A 17,770-nucleotide genomic window follows, 5' to 3' on the forward strand; every position below is an offset into this window, starting at 1 on the left:
TGATTCTTTTAGTCAGGATGTTTCATGACAAGTGACCCTCGAGACAGCATAAAAAAACCGTACCTGTCATTAAGTTAGTGCTTGCATGATTAGTTGCTCTGCCTTTAAAATCATCATGCCATGCTGTCACCTGCTATAGTAGTCATGTTCTTTTTGTTGCATCCACGTCATTGCCTTCTCATTTTCACCAAACCCTCCATCCCCAGCCACACTTGTCAAGTATTGATTATTTTCATTCTAAGTTTGACTTCCATCCTCTACCACAACAACAGCGGTAATAACTTCTCGCTTGCGCAGCTTGGAAAACAAAGTGCTGCTTGATTTAATGAGGCTGAGCCGGCTTCCCATCACCACAGGCTTCAGTTAACATTTGCACTGTGGTGGGTTTTTTTCTTCTTCTTTTCATCTCAGTCACTCTCACCCATCTTTCTTTTCATGGTGTCTATTCCAGGAGTTTCCAGAGACCCCAAGCAGCCCTGGTGTCACGCCTAATCATGCCCCCAGGTAGCACACCCCATTGCTAATAGAACGCTCCCTCCCGCGATGTCCCCCTCTGTCATATGTGTCATTAAGACCATCTCATACGTCAGCAGCATCATCACCATTGCCATCATCATCATCATTAGCAGCAGCATCATCCTCCTACACCTCCTCAACCTGTGTTTTGCTACTAAAACTATCAGCAAAGTGTATTTTTCTTCTTAACAAAAGCAGTTCATAAAATACCTTGAATTAACTATTTAGTCTCATTAGCTGCTATTATTACTATTATTGAATAAATACTCAAACGACCCACTAACGGAACATAATAGCTGGTGGTCCTTAACACTATCATTAAAAAGAAATGGAGATGTTACCCGCAATTAAAAATACATTATTGTTGTTATTATTATGAACATCATTATTATTATTATAATTACCATATTATTGTTGTTTTTGCTCACATTATTAATATTTTTAAAATATAACCTTTTTTTTTTTCTTTCACAGAAATATTTGGATTACATACATCTTACTATTTATGTACTTTTTGGGGTTTTTAATCATAATTATTATTATGATTATTACTATTACTATAATTACAAATCCAAACAACTTGAGTATTTTTAAAGAAATATAATGTTTATTTTATAGCTATTTATGTGAAAGGAAATAAAATAGACTGTATATTGCTGTGACATTAATTAAATTAAAATGTAATGAATTAAAAATTGTAGTAATACTACCACTAATAATAATAATTTATTTGTCTGTGGAAGAAACTTGACACATTGTTAGAATGCATTCAATAATAAAATTACCAGTATTAGTAATAATAATATAATATTAATAAATATTATTTGTATTTATTTTCTGAAAGGAAAAATACATTGTTTAGAGTCATATAATTATTATTATTACGATTATATAAACCGTTTATTTCTGTGAAAGAAAATAATTTTTATAACTAAACAGTTTATTTTTCCTTTCACAAAAATAGACGGTTTATATTAATATTAGGACTATTGGTAATATTGAATTAATTTAAACAATTTATCTAATTTATCCAGTAGTAATTTGTAGAATTATTATTATTACTAATACCAGTAAGAGTTGTTGTAGTACCAGTAACAATACAAATGGATATTTAATCTAAATATATACAATTTTTGTTAAAAATAATACTGTAATAAAAAGTAACAAAGAAACAAGAAAATGAAACTGAAATTATATATTTTTAAATAAATAATGTTTAAAAACAATCTATACTGTATGACCTTTTCTCCATTTTAAATGCAATATATTATTATATATATTATTACTGTCATGGGTGTGTGCGGTATTTGCAACGGTAATGTAGAAATCCTACAGACGGACAAAGCTACTTTTTTCAAAATGTTTTAACATGATTTCAACTTTTATGAGGCATAAGAATAAACATACACTTTAATGTGATGCACTCTAGTCTGCATGTTTGCTTCTTATGTATGACCGCGCAAACATCTTCTTGTCTTTTATGGACAAGTTGAGTGGTTTTGATTCTCCAGCGGCACAAAGATATGATCTTCTTTGCCTCCATATCGATGCTTTCTTTAACCCAACGTAAAGCACAGACTCTTCCACCATCCTGTGAAGAGATGACATCATAGAATCCATTGCACTGAGGACAGGCTGCTTTGCATCACTGGCATCACTTTCTGTTATTGCAGGCCCTCAGGTGCAACATGAAAGGGTTTTTGGCTGCCCAAGTGTTGACTTTGTAACTTTCACCCGCTCAGCAAATGTTGACGTTTTACCGAGCTAACAAGTGAACACACCGTCATCCCATCAAAGTTTCACTAACCATTTTTATTGCACTATATTTTCTCAAAGGACAATGCTATAACATGTTTACTCAGTATAGTATTTTACCTGGAGAAGATACTGTATAATACAATGATTGCTGGCTATTCAACTGGCAGGCCGGGGGCCAAATCTGGCCTGACAATAACACCGTATCGCTCCCTCCCCCCACCAACACAAGTTCAGTTCAAAATTTGGGAGACATTTTTGCAGTTGTATAGAGGAACATGGACCACTGTAAACACACTGGCAGATTCTTGCATCAACACCTTGCTAGCAAACATAAAACACTGCGGTCGAAACTTGCAGTTTACATAACTGAGGCGTCCCTCAAGGCACTCCTTTAAGTCCACTCCTGTTTAGCAATTACAACTTTTTTCGTAAGGTGATTTGAATAACAAAGGTGTTACTGTAGCTTGTTTACTTGTTAGATGTGGTCAGTCATTTGTTCAACTTCTTTACTTGTCCAACCCCTGGCAAAAAATATGGCATCATTATACTTCATTCAGTCGTTTAATTTTGTAGAAAAAAACGATAACAGACATGACAGAAAACTATAATCATGTCAAATGGCAACTTTCTGGCTTTAAAAAACACTAAAATAAATCAAGAAAATAACTTTTGGTAGTAACAGTTTAATTATTAGGTCAAGCAAAGTGAAAAAAATATGGAAACACGTTGTATTGATTGATTGATTGATTGAGACTTTTATTAGTAGGTTGCACAGTGAAGTACATATTCCGTACAATTGACCACTAAATGGTAACACCCGAATAAGTTTTTCAACTTGTTTAAGTCGGGGTCCACTTAAATTGATTCATGATACAGATATATACTATCATATATACTATCATCATAATACAGTCATCACACAAGATAATCACATTGAATTATTTACATTATTTACAATCAGGGGTGTGGAGGGGGAGGAGGGGTAGGATATGGACAGCAAGTAGTGGACATAGAGAGAGAGAGAGGGAGAGGGAGAGGGAGAGAGAGAGAGAGAGAGAGAGAGAGAGAGAGAGAGAGAGAGAGAGAGATCAGAAGGCATAAGAAAAAGTATCTGCATTTGATTGTTTACATTTGATTATTAACAATCCGGGGAGGGTGTTAGTTTAGGGTTGTAGCTGCCTGGAGGTGAACTTTTATTGCGGTTTTGAAGGAGGATAGAGATGCCCTTTCTTTTATACCTGTTGGGAGCGCATTCCACATTGATGTGGCATAGAACGAGAATGAGTTAAGACCTTTGTTAGTTCGGAATCTGGGTTTAACGTGGTTAGTGGAGCTCCCCCTGGTGTTGTGGTTATGGCGGTCATTTACGTTAAGGAAGTAGTTTGACATGTACTTCGGTATCAGGGAGGTGTAGTGGATTTTATAGACTAGGCTCAGTGCAAGTTGTTTAACTCTGTCCTCCACCTTGAGCCAGCCCACTTTAGAGAAGTGGGTAGGAGTGAGGTGGGATCTGGGGTGGAGGTCTAGAAGTAATCTGACTAGCTTGTTCTGGGATGTTTGGAGTTTAGATTTGAGGGTTTTGGAGGTGCTAGGGTACCAGGAGTAAATGTTCATCCCCAAATGTAAGACCTGCATCAAATTAATTCTGTTCATTACTCAGCGGTTAAAAAGGAGTGTTCACTAGAGATGTCCGATAATGGCTTTTTGGCCGATATCTGATATTCCGATATTGTCCAACTCTTAATTACCGATACCGATATATACAGTCATGGAATTAACACATTATTATGCCTAATTTTGTTGTGATGCCCCGCTGGATACATTAAACCAGTGGTTCTCAAACTTTTTTCAGTGATGTACCCCCTGTGAACATTTTTTAAATCCAAGTACCCCCAAATCAGAGCAAAGCATTTTTGGTTGAAAAAAAGAGATAAAGAAGTACAATTCAGCACTATGCCATCAGTTTCTGATTTATTAAATTGTATAACAGTGCAAAATATTGCTCATTTGTAGTGGTCTTTCTTGAACTATTTGGAAAAAAAGATATACAAATAACTAAAAACTTGTTGAAAAATAAGCAAGTGATTCAATTATAAATAAAGATTTCTACACATAGAAGTAATCAACTTAAAGTGCCCTCTTTGGGGATTGTAATAGAGATCCATCTGGATTCATGAACTTAATTCTAGACATTTCTTCCCAAAAAAAGAAATCTTTAACATCAATATTTATGGAACATGTCCACAAAAAATCTAGCTGTCAACACTGAATATTGCATTGTTGCATTTATTTTCACAGTTCTTTTTGACAGACATTTTAGTGAGGGTCAAACCATCATGGCATGGGGGAAACTCTGGCTTTATGGTAATGAATGTAATAGCCTACTTGATTTGATGTTCAGTTTATGAACTTACATTCATATTTTGTTGAAGTATTATTCAATAAATATATTTATAAAATGATTTTTTAATTGTTGCTATTTTTAGAATATTTAAAAAAAAATCTCACGTACCCCTTGGCATATCTTCAAGTACCCCCAGGGGTACGCATACCCCCATTTGAGAACCACTGCATTAAACAATGTAACTTTACCATGAATTGGTTAACGTGGACCCCGACTTAAACAAGTTGAAAAACGTATTCGGGTGTTACCATTTAGTGGTCAATATGTACTGTACTGTGCAATCTACTAATGCAAGTCTCAATCAATCAATTAAAAACAAGGTTTTCCAAAATAAGAGGAGGAGGGGGTTTGGTGGTAGCGGGCGGTGTATATTGTAGCGTCCCGGAAGAGTTAGTGCTGCAAGGGGTTCTGAGTATTTGTTCTGATGTGTTTATGTTGTGTTACGGTGCGGATGTTCTCCCGAAATGTGTTTGTCATTCTTGTTTGGTGTGGGTTCACAGTGTGGCACATATTTGTAACCGTGTTAAAGTTGTTTATACGTCCACCCTCAGTGTGACCTGTATGGCTGTTGACCAAGTATGAATTGCATTCACTTATGTGTGTGTAAAAGCCGCATATAATATGTGTCTGGTTTGATTTGATTTTTATTAAGGATCCCCATTAGCTGGTTGCCTCAACAACCCACTAGTCTTCCTGGGGTCCACAATTCAATACAATTACAAGTAAAAGCATATAATTATAACTACACAATACAGAAAAAAAATAAAAGCATCAATAAAAAAACAAGCAAACAATTTACAGTCACAGAATAATAATTACCATATAAATATAACAAACAAATCATCAATGAGCAAACTAATTTAAAAACTCAGATAAAATATTACTCTCTTTTTAAAAACCTGTTTACTTTCAATGCTGGTGAGAATTCGAGGCAGGTTATTCCAGAGCGATAAAGATCTATAAATAAAAGATTTCCGCAAAGCATTCTTCCTGGGACGAGGGAGTACAAAATGCCCCTCACTGGATGCCCTGGTATTGTGATTATGTATAGTGCTACTGTGAACTATTTGGGCCATGAGAAAAGCAGGAGTTTTACTACCGGTTACTGATTTGAACAATATAAGAGTATTAGCCAACAACCTGTTCTGCACTGTTAGCCAGGAAAGAGAAGCATGCATTTGGTTCACATTGGTTCTTAGTGAACAACCAAGAACCAGCCTTGCTGCCCTATTCTGGACAATCTGGAGCTTACTGATCTCACCACTTGCAGCAGACGCCCAGACTGTAGAACAATAGTCAATATGACACAAGACTAAACTCTTAACAATTTGACAAAGAAGAGGTGGATCAGCAAAACCAGCACATTTCCTGGAAATACCAACAGCCCTTCCCATCTTTGTAACTATATCACTGATATGATTTGACCAGGATAGAGTGCAGTCCAGCATCACTCCAAGGAGCTTGGCACTTCTGACCTGTTGAACTGTTGAAATACCTAGCCTCAAATCCAACTTTGGGTCACAAGATAACCCTTGCCTAGTCCCCAATATAATACTTTTTGTTTTTGAGGTGTTAAGGACAAGTCTGTTACATACTGTCCAGTCATGCACAGCTTTTAGTTCCTCACTCAATACTACATTAAGTACACTGCATGATGGTGCAGCATGATATAAGGTTGCATCATCAGCATAAAGAACCAATCTTGCACGCCCGGTAGCCCAAGGTAAATCATTGGTGAATATAGAAAAAAGTAAAGGTCCTAGGCAACTTCCCTGTGGAACACCACAATCCAAACTTCTGCTATTAGACAAGCTGCCATTAAGATACACCTGTTGTGATCTTGAGGACAAATAACTCTGTATCCACATTAAACTTGAAGTATTAAAACCATAACATTTAAGTTTCTCAATTAAAAGAGAGTGGTCAATCATGTCAAATGCAGCACTAAAATCTAACAGCACAGCTCCAACCAACATAGAATTATCTATAGCATTAAGCCAATCGTCCGTCATTTGTATAAGAGCCGTGGACGTAGAGTGGCCCGTTCTATATGCATGTTGAGAATCAGTTGCTAGCCCATTTGATTGAAAGTAAGCTTGAATTTGTGCATACACACATTTCTCCAGTATTTTACATAACCCAGGTAGGATGCTTATTGGTCTAGAATTGCCCTCATTGAAAGCCAATTTGGTATCCTTATGTAGAGGAGTAACCTTAGCCACCTTCCATATCTTTGGACACAGGCCCACTTGTAAACATTTATTAAAAATATGACAAACAGGCACTGATATGATACCAGCAGTCATTTTCAGTAATTTACTATCCAGGTTGTCTACACCAGCTACTTTGTTGTCAGGAAGAGAGTGTAGTAACCTCTCAACCTCACTGACTTCAACCTGATGAAAATTGAATTCACAGTCCTTATTATCCATTATAATATTCCTAATGAGGTCAGCTGATTTGTTGTTATTGGATATATGCATACCATGCCTTAATTGAGATACCTTGTCAACATAATAGTTATTAAAATGATTGGCAATGTCACATGGCTTAGTGAGTACCAACCCATTTGATTCCACAAAAGGTGTACAGACATTGTTCTTTCTACCCATGATTTCATTCAAAACATTCCATAAGTTTTTGCTATCATATCTCACATCATATAACCTCTGTTTGTAATATTCCCTTTTTTTCAGTTTGTTTAACTTTGTGACCTGGTTTCTTAAGGAACAGTACTTATGCCTGTCATCAATTAAACCAGAGTTGACGGAGGCTTTTTTAGCCATGTCTCTTTCTGTCATTAAACCTCTAAGTCCATTATCAATCCATGGGGCAGACTTAGTTTTGACAGAAAACTTCTTCAAAGGGGCATGCTTGTCCACAACACTCATGTACATTAACATAAATAAGTCCAGTGCAGCCTCAGGGTCTTCCTCACTGCACACCTCGTTCCAATTTAAACAGGATATTTCATCAATAAAACATTCTTCATCAAATCTCTTATAAGACCTTGTAAAAATAATTTTCGCTTTAGGTTTAGGAACCCTTGTCTTTCTAGTGACAGATATTATATTGTGGTCAGTAAAACCTACAGGAACCGAGACTGCTTTGGAGCATTGGTCCGGAACATTTGTATAAATATGATCAATGCATGTAGCTATAATAATACCATCACTATTACTACCTATTCTCGTGGGAGGGGCAACAATTTGGGACAGATTGCAAGCATTTAAAATGGATAGTAACTTATTTTTGTTTGTACACCCCTGTCCCAGCCAGTCAACATTCATATCACCCAGTAAATAGATTTCTCTATTCGCATCTGATATCCTGTCAAACATCTCACATAACTCCTTCAGATACAGAGCATCAGCACTAGGAGGCCTATAGAAACAGCCTACTATAATTGGTTTCAAATAAGGCAGATAGACCTGCACACAAATAGCTTCAATACTGTCCCTCCTCAAATCATTGCGCACTTTGATAGATAAATGATTCTGAACATAAATAGCCACCCCACCCCCAAACCTGTTCCTATCTTTCCTAAAAATTGAGAACCCCTCAATGGCTACAATTGAATCAGAAAAGGAATCATCAAGGTGGGTCTCAGAAATGGCAAAGATATTAATAAAATTATCTTTGATAATACACTCTACTTCCTGATACTTATTACGCAGGCTGCATACATTCACGTGAGCTAACACCAGGCCCCTATGAAGGCCCAGCTTAGTGCAGGACATAACAGTACTGGAAGTAGTCATGACACAGGCCAAACCAAGATACTAAAAACACCCACGAATGCCCATTCTAAAAAAGCCAGGGGGTAACCTTTGGGTCCCGATACAGCTGTCCATTTATGTACAGCCTATCCACTGTTAGTGCCACTCTCTTGTTCTGGGCTCGGTTCTCTCTCATGATCGGTGACAGTTTCTTTCTCCTATCGTTGATCTCAGCCGGGAAGTGGTCATTTAACCAGAGAGAGGTCCCTTTCAGCTCCTTTCCTCGGCTTTTCACCAACTCTTTGTACTTAAAATGCTCAAAACGAGCTATTATGGGACGGACTTTATTGTCCACAGGTCTGCCCATTCTGTGCACTCTGGAAAAAGTTATGTCTCTTACCACCTCCGGGGAGAGCTTGAGTTTATCCGACATGAACTCTCTTACAGTTTTTTCCGGATCGGCGTTGCCCTCTCGGATCCCCGAGAAAATTAGATTGTCTCTCATGTCCCTGCACTGTATATCCAACAGCGTGTCTTTAATGCGCCTATAGTCCGCTGTAAGAAAGTCGGTAGATCTCTGCATGTCAGTCATCGCACCTCTCAGAAGGACATTATCCTTTCTTAGATCCTCAATCTCCTTCTGACTGAATTCCAGGCTACTTCTCAAGTCACGGATGTCCTGCTGTAGTGCATCCAGAATATCCAGCTTGCTCAATCTCGCGTTGATCGATTCCAATACGGATGCGTCCACCTCCATGCTACCACCCGGCTCACCTCCGCTATCGGTCGAGCCACGCTGGGATCGGTGTCTCCTGGCTGGTTGTTTAACTTTACACGCAGCCCCACCAGACACCTCCTTCTTGTCACTCTTTTTGTTGGTCATCTCAACTGTGACTGTCCAAAAACCCGGTATTCAAACGTGCGATCGTTAAAATGTCAAGCTCAAGGCGAGCTGGAGGTTAGCGACTGGCTAGCTAGCCACCTGGCTAAAAACAAACCAGGCTAGCTAGCGGTCGGTGAAGTTTTTAAACAAACAAGGACACCTTGATCACTTTAAAATTGTCCATAAAGTGTCCATAAAAGTATCCAGAATAGGTATCAAAAATAAAATATGGTATATTTGCGACCTAAAATTGGATAAAAACGCCGATTTCTGCTCGCGGCAATGGAGAAGTTGACTTCAGACGTGTCACGTCTGGGCCGGCACACTGTTTGTATGGAGGAAAAGCGGACGTGACGACAGGTTGTAGAGGACGCCAAAGGCAGTGCCTTTAAGGCACGCCCCCAATAATGTTGGTATACGGGAGAATGGTTGCCCCGGGAGATTTTCGGGAGGGGCACTGAAATTCGGGAGTCTCCCGGGAAAATCGGGAGGTTGAAACCGATCATTTTCGATATTACATTTTAAAAAGCATTTATCGGCCGATAATATCGGCAGGCCGATATTATCGGACATTATCTAGTGTTTACGCCTTGGAGAGCTGTTGCACCAGGTGGATTGACATGAATCATGGCTCAAACATGAGGGCAAGCATACTGGTAGACCAAGGAAAACATCAAAGCGTCGAGGCAGAAAACTTAAAGCAATATGTCTTGAAAATAGAATATGCACAGCAAAACAAAGGAAGTACAAATAAAGGGAAACTGGAGTCACCGTCTGTGACCGAACTGTAAGAAACCGCCTAAAGGTAATGGGATTTAAATTCAGAAAAGCTAAACAAAAGCCTTCATTAACAGCTAGACATAAAAAAACAAGGTTCCAATGGCCGCTAAAGAAAAGCAATAATGGACAATAGATGACTGGACTGAAGTCATATTACGTGCTGATGTTACATTTTGCCCTATGAGCGTGAGGTGTGACCCCCAGGTGCAATGACATGCTGGGTAATGTTACTAACAAGGTCCTTTCCTGTTCGCTGCGGCTCGACTCACTAAGATACAAAGTACCAAACAAAAGACGACGGTGCAAAAAGGAGCAAACCGATGCACCGTGATGTTTTTAGCATGACAGAAATGACATTTGGAAATGACTCTAGTTTTGTGTCATGTCTGTTGTCTGCTTTTTCTACAAAATGAAACATTTGACTGAACATCCCCCAAAACTGCCGATTCCCATCATTTTTGCCACGGGTTGTACAAAACCAGTTGAAGTTGAAGTTCGTAAATTAAAACAGAATACAATGATTTGCAAATGCTTTTCAACTTATATTCAATTGAATAGACTGCAAAGACAAGATATTTAATGTAGTTGGTAGAGTGGCTGTGCCAGCAATCGGAGTGTTGCTGGTTACTGGGGTTCAATTCCCACCTTCTACCTTCCTAGTCACGTCCGTTGTGTCCTTGGGCAAGACACTTCACCCTTTGCCTCTGATGGCTGCTGGTTAGCGCCTTGCATGGCAGCTCCCGCCATCAGTGTGTGAATGTGTGTGTGAATGGGTAAATGTGGAAATACTGTCAAAGCGCTTTGAGTACCTTGAAGGTAGAAAAGCGCTATACAAGTACAACCCATTTATCATTTATCATTTAATGTACGAACTGAGAAACATAATTTTTTTTTGTAAATAATCATTAACTTAGAATTTAATGGCAGCAACACATTGCAAAAAAGTTGGCACAGGCATGTTCACCACTGTGTTACATGGCCTTTCCTTTTAACAACACTCAGTAAACGTTTGGGAACTGAGGAGACACATTTTTTAAGCTTCTCAGGTGGAATTCTTTCCCATTGTTGCTTGATGTACAGCTTAAGTTGTTCAACAGTCCAGGGTCTCCGTTGTGGTATTTTAGGCTGCATAATGCGCCACACGTTTTCAATGGGAGACATGTCTGGACTACAGGCAGGCCAGTCTAGTACCCGCACTCTTTTACCACGAAGCCACGCTGTTGTAACACGTGGCTTGGAATTGTCTTGCTGAAATAAGCAGGGGCGTCCATGGTAACGTTGCTTGGATGGCAACATATGTTGCTCCAAAACCTGTATGTACCTTTCAGCATTGATGGCGCCTTCACAGATGTGTAAGTTACCCATGCCTTGGGCCCTAATACACCCCCATACCACCACAGATGCTGGCTTTTCAATCCGGATGGTTCTTTTCCTGTTCACCTGTGGGATGTTCCAAATAAGTGTTTGATGAGCATTCCTCAACTTTCTCAGTAATTTTGCCACTTGTGCCAACTTTTTTGAAACATGTTGCAGGCATCAAATTCCAAATGAGCTAATATTTGCAAAAAATAACGAAGTTTACCAGTTTGAATGTTAAATATCTTGTCTTTGCCGTCTATTCAATTGAATATAGGTTGAAAAGGATTTGCAAATCATTGTATTCTGTTTTTATTTACGAATTACACAACGTGCCAACTTCACTGGCTTTGGGGTTTGTGCTTGTGGTGTTCCTCAAGGTTCAATTTTAGGTCCTCTCTATTTCACCATTTGGGCTATTTAACAGGTGGCCCGCAAGTTCAGTCCAAAAACTTGAGAGACTCTTAAAAACCTGAGGGTGCTGTCCTAGAGATGATCTTTACCCAGGTTCTTAAAAACAACAGAGCACTCCTGTGACTCTGACAAAATAAACGGACCAAAATCAAATGTCTACTGTAGAGGACGTTGGTTCTCCCGCTAGAATATACAAAACAAGCTTTTTGGACATGTGTTGAAAATCCTGCTGTAATGTTTCACATATTGTGTCAAATCCGGACTAAGTGTGGACTCTTTTCTTTTCTCTCCTCTCTTTCATCCATTCATCCGCCCCCAACATATTGTTTACGTCCATGATGTCATATTATCGTTTTTGTTTCTTCTTCAATCGCCTCCATTTTTCCCACCTGTGTTTCACACACCTGTCATCCCGCCCTATCCCGTGTTTCCCACAGAGCACCTGTGACACCCTCCGGAGTCACTCGGACAGTCTCGGATTCACGCCGAACATGTTACCTCGTCACCCGACTCTAGGCAACTTTGAGGAGTTTGCTTGTTGATGGCGTGACTTGACGTGTCCATCCAAACTGTGAAATACCTTCCATGTTTATCAGAACCAAGTGTATAGTAGACTTGATCGATGCCTGAATAGAAATAGAATACTATCATTAGCGGAGGACAAACAGGAACATTACCAAGACACAACTCAGGTTTAACCACAGTATTCACTCATTCATCTCCTCACACCTCCACTTGAAGTAGTACCACAGTACAGTACTACTAAAGTCATGAAATAACTGTTTTGTGTACTATCTTAATTATTAATGGTTGCCTTTTAGCTTCAACAATGCTTCTTGCTAATCAGAAAACTGTGACTAAAACCCCAGAGGTAGAACAATTTAAACATGTATTGTGAGATTGAGAATGGGAAAGTTGAAAACTTTACAAGGCTTTTACTTTCATTTCAAAGAAGGAGCATTTTCTTTGCCTTCAATAATGTGTCTTAAGTTTATTGGTGCCATATATATATATATATATATATATATATATATATACAGTGGGGCAAAAAAGTATTTAGTCAGCCACCCATTGATTGTCAATGGGTGGCTGACTAAATACTTTTTTGCCCCACTGTATGTGTGTGTGTGTGTGTGTATATATATATATATATTTATATAAGTGTGTGTATATATATATATATATATATATATATATATATATATATATATATATATATATATATATATATATATATATATATGTTTATATATAGATGTGTGTGTGTGTGTGTGTGTGTGTGTATATGTGTGTATATATGTATATATACATATATATATATACATATATATATCTATATGCACATATATACAGATGTATGTGTGTGTGTATACATATGTACGTATAAATACACATTTTTTTGAGAAAAAAAAGTTGTACATTTACAGGAATAATTTGGTGATTTTACAAGAATATACTTGCATATGATATAATTTTTTTTGGACTTATAAATTATATAGTTTTTTCGGAAAATATTTTTTTAAATTATTACAAAAGTTATTATAATTCATAATTTTAGTGTTCTTTTATTGAATTAAATCATTATATTACGAGTGGCAACATTATTGCCAAATTACCTTTTATCTTAACATGGAAAAAAGTGTAATACTATGATTTTTTTATTTCAATGTTATGATTTAAGTTTAGTAAAATGCATGTTTACCTTGTCCTTTTTTTCTTGCAAATACAATTTTTATTTTCATAAAATTTGACTTTTTAATTATATATTTATTGTATTTATATTATCTTACATTACATTTTTATTATTTTTTGTAATATTACATATTACTTTGTTTTCATGCTGATTTTTTTTTGTGTAAGAATTCATGGTGGTGCATTAGTACACATTGGCAAAGGTTGTGGGTTCAAATCCCATCAGAGTTGCATCTGGAAGGGGAAAACACTTCATGTGAGAGACTCCTCCTATAATCGCCGCTGCTGCCCACTGCTCCCCAAGGGGATGGGTCAAATGCAGAGGACAAATTTCACCACATCTAGTGTGTGTGTGACAATCATTGGTACTTTAATCTTAATCTTAATCTTAATAAACATTTAAAATTGGAATATTACAAGAAAAACATTTTTATGGAAATAAAGTTGGGATTTTAGAAAGAAGAACATACTTTTATGCATATGAAGTTCAAATATACTGCAAAAAAAGACTGTACATTTATGGAAATAAAGATGGAATATTACAGGTTTTTTTGCAGTATATTTCAACTTCATGTGCACAAATGTTGTTCTTTCTAAAATTCCAACTTTATTTACATTAAAAAAAAATTTTTGTAATATTCCAACTTTATTTCCTTAAAAAGTATGTTTTTTGCATGTAATATTCCATCTTTATTCTCGTAAAAGTAGGGTTTTTTCATATAATATTCCAACTTTATTTCCATAAAAGGACAATTTCTATTCTTGTAATATTCCAACTTTATTTCTGTAAAAGTATTGTTTTTTTCTCTAATATTCTAATTTTTATTTTCATCTCGACGTTACATCTTTATTCTCGTAAAACTAGTTTAGGGGTTAGTGCATGTGCCTCACAATACGAAGGTCCTGAGTAGTCCTGAGTTCAATCCCGGGCTCGGGATCTTTCTGTGTGGAGTTTGCATGTTCTCCCCGTGACTGCGTGGGTTCCCTCCGGGTACTCCGGCCTCCTCCCACCTCCAGAGACATGCACCTGGGGATAGGTTGATTGGCAACACTAAAATTGGCCCTAGTGTGTGAATGTTGTCTGTCTGTCTGTGTTGGCCCTGCGATGAGGTGGCGACTTGTCCAGGGTGTACCCCGCCTTCCGCCCGAATGCAGCTGAGATAGGCTCCAGCACCCCCTGCGACCCCAAAAGGGACAAGCGGTAGAAAATGGATGGATGGATCTTTTTTCATGTAATATTCCAACTTTATTTCCGTAAAAGGTCAATTTATATTGCAATCTTCTAACTTTATTACTGTATTTATTAAGTGTTTTTATTTATATATTTTGTATTTATTTTGATTTATTTATTTATTTAATTTTTTTATTTTGTTTATATATTTACATTATATTTATTTTTAGCCCAACTTTATTTCTGTAAAAATGTATGTTATTTTTGTAATATTCCAACGTTATTTCTGTAAAAAAAATTATTTTCCGTAAAAAGTTTATTTTGTTAGTAATATTCCATCTTCCTTTCCGTAAAAGTAGGGTCTTTTTTTCCAGTATATTTCAACTTCATATGCATGAATGTATGTTCTTCTTTCTAAAATCCCAACTTTATTTCTATAAAAAGTATATTGTTTTTCTTGTAAAATCCCAACTTTATTTCTATAAAAAGTATATTATTTTTCTTGTAAAATTTCAACTTTTTTCCATAAAAAGTATGTTATTTTTCTTGTAAAATCCCAACTTTATTTCCATTTTTAAAAAATGTTTATTGTAATATTCCTACTTTTTCCATAAAAATGTTTTTCTTGTAATATTCCAAGTTTATTTCCGTAAAAAAACGTATTTTTCCGTAAAACGTTTATTTTGTTCGTAATATTCCATCTTTATTTCTGTGAAAGTACGGTCTTTTTTTGCAGTATAACTTCACATGCATAAAAGTATGTTCTTCTTTCTAAAATTCCAACTTTATTTCCATAAAAATGATTTTCTTGTAATATTCCAACTTTATTCCCTTTTTTTTTTTTAAGTATTGTAATACGCCGACTTTATTTCTGTAAAAAGTAGGTTGCATTTTTTTGTAAAATTCACACACTTATTTCCCTAAAAGAACAATTTTTTTCTCATATAATTACAATTCAACTATTGGTAGTTTTTCCTCGACTTTTTGACTTCTCTCCTTGTATAACGCAGTAACTCTATTCCTGTAAGTTATGACAATAACAACTTTATTCTTGTAATACCTCAAAGTGTGTTTGGGTGTAACACACGTTGGGATGGAGAAGTACTCCATCAGCACAATGCCATGTGATAGTAATCTATTGTCTATAAACGGCTTGTTGGTGACATTTCCTAGGTGAACTTTGTATATACAGTACAGTACAGTACAGTAAGCAGCATCAAAAAGCCATGACCAAATTGTGTACTGCTCATTTTTCCCATGGATGTATAGCTCTATAGATCTATAGAGAGTGCTTCTATGTGTGTGTCCTTGAACTAGCAGAAGGAATGTGGACTTTTGACTGTAGACCGTAAGTGTCTTGACTGATAATCACTATTAGGTACCTTCTTCACTACATATTTGTCACTTACAACAACTCACAGGCATTGTACAATCCCACCATTGTATTCTTCTTATTCTACTCAATATTCCAGAACATTTAACAAATAGTCACAAAAAACACTTTGTGATGTAACAATGATTATAATAACAATGTATAACAATTGTATGAGTATAATAAAGACGCTATTTACTCATCCTATTCAACAACGTAGAAACATTTCTTATCTTCTTGTCGGTCCACCATTTTAAGGCATTCAATGAAATGGAAGTGGTGTAAATAATGTTTGTATTATTATAAAGCACAAACCCTTGGGGATGAGCCATCACTTAACCAACAATAGTGGGTAAAAAGTAAAATAGTTGTCGTCAATGACACAACCTAAGGCAGGCCTGGGCAATTATTTTGCCTCAAGGGGGCCAAATTTAGAGAAAAAAAATGTGTCTAGGGGCCGGTATATTTATTTTTAGGAACACTGATACAAAACCTCACAATAATGTCTGATTGAATGCTGAACACTTTATGACAGACCGCCTTAAACGGAATGGAATTGTATATTTTTTACTGAATGAAACACCCAGAATGTACATGAAAACAAAGAATGTGGGATTTACAATATTAACTATGAAGGATAAAACACTGAATATTGACAACATATGAACGTCACGCCCCCTCTCGATCGACATATTTTACAATCAAGCGAAATGCAACAAACAGCAAAATATGAACGCAAAAGGTAAAAAAACAAAAAAACACCGACAATCTGATACATCACTAAGCTTTAGGACTTTGTTGTAAAAATCTCCTTCCGCGTCTGTCCCTGACACCCGCATTTCAGGCTGGTCGCTCTGGAAACACTCCCCACCCACACTGCTTGGTGCCTCGTCTGAGCTGCTGTGACTTACATTACCATAGTAACTAATTGGATGACCATAGTAACTAATTATATTACCATAGTAACTAGTATATCACGCAAAAGCACAGATTCCAACCATTGAAATACTTTGTATAGTTCAAGACTTAGTCATTTGAAAACATGACTGCACATCATAATGGCAGCTACACTTTCCATCTTAAAGATCTAAAAAAAATGATTTGGGAATGTCCGGCGAGCCAGATTGACAAGATTAACGGGCCGCATGTGGCCCCCGGGCCTTAATTTGCCCAGGTCTTACCTAAGGTAGGGACCATTCTTTCAGTCTCTTTATGTATTCTTGTTATTCTTCTCATCATCAGCCAGTATATTTCGTTCACTTTGTTAGGTGCATCTGTGTTTTGAAGCCAAATCAACTGTATTATATACTGTAATACTCCATGTATTCAATAAATAAACTGAATGTGGACATTTTTAAAGCCATTTGCCACCAAATAAAAAAAAAAAAAAGTGACCTTGTCAAGAAGGAAAAGTGCTTGAAATTGCAGGTAATTTAATTATGAGGATGTTTTTTGTTTCATTCTGGAAGCTGTTAATGACAAAAAATTCCAGGTTTGGTCAGCAGGGAGAGAGTCGGCACATTTCTCACAGGTAAGGCACACCTTATACCAGGGGTGTCCAAACTACTGCCCCAGGGGCCATTTGTTGGCCTGCAACCCATTGTCCCAAAAATGATTGGGAAAAAAAAAACAGCATTAAGAAAACATTCTTATACCAATAACTGATAATGACACACTTTGTCACCTACAAAAAAAACGGAGACAA

General features: G+C 36.8%; 1 protein-coding gene across 1 annotated transcript in view; it reads left to right on the plus strand.

Moving 5' to 3' along the window:
- Positions 1-12,737, plus strand: part of LOC133631227 (acid-sensing ion channel 1C-like) — a 59,308-nt gene extending 46,571 nt beyond the window's left edge. Inside the window, exon 10 of the mRNA XM_062023385.1 lies at positions 12,268-12,737. Coding sequence (XP_061879369.1) covers positions 12,268-12,372 — 105 coding nt within the window. The 3' untranslated portion in view covers positions 12,373-12,737. The remainder of the gene's footprint in view (positions 1-12,267) is intronic.
- Positions 12,738-17,770: the final 5,033 nt, after the last annotated feature.

Source organism: Entelurus aequoreus, linkage group LG16 (assembly GCF_033978785.1).
Source record: "Entelurus aequoreus isolate RoL-2023_Sb linkage group LG16, RoL_Eaeq_v1.1, whole genome shotgun sequence".
Lineage (NCBI taxonomy): Eukaryota > Metazoa > Chordata > Actinopteri > Syngnathiformes > Syngnathidae > Entelurus > Entelurus aequoreus.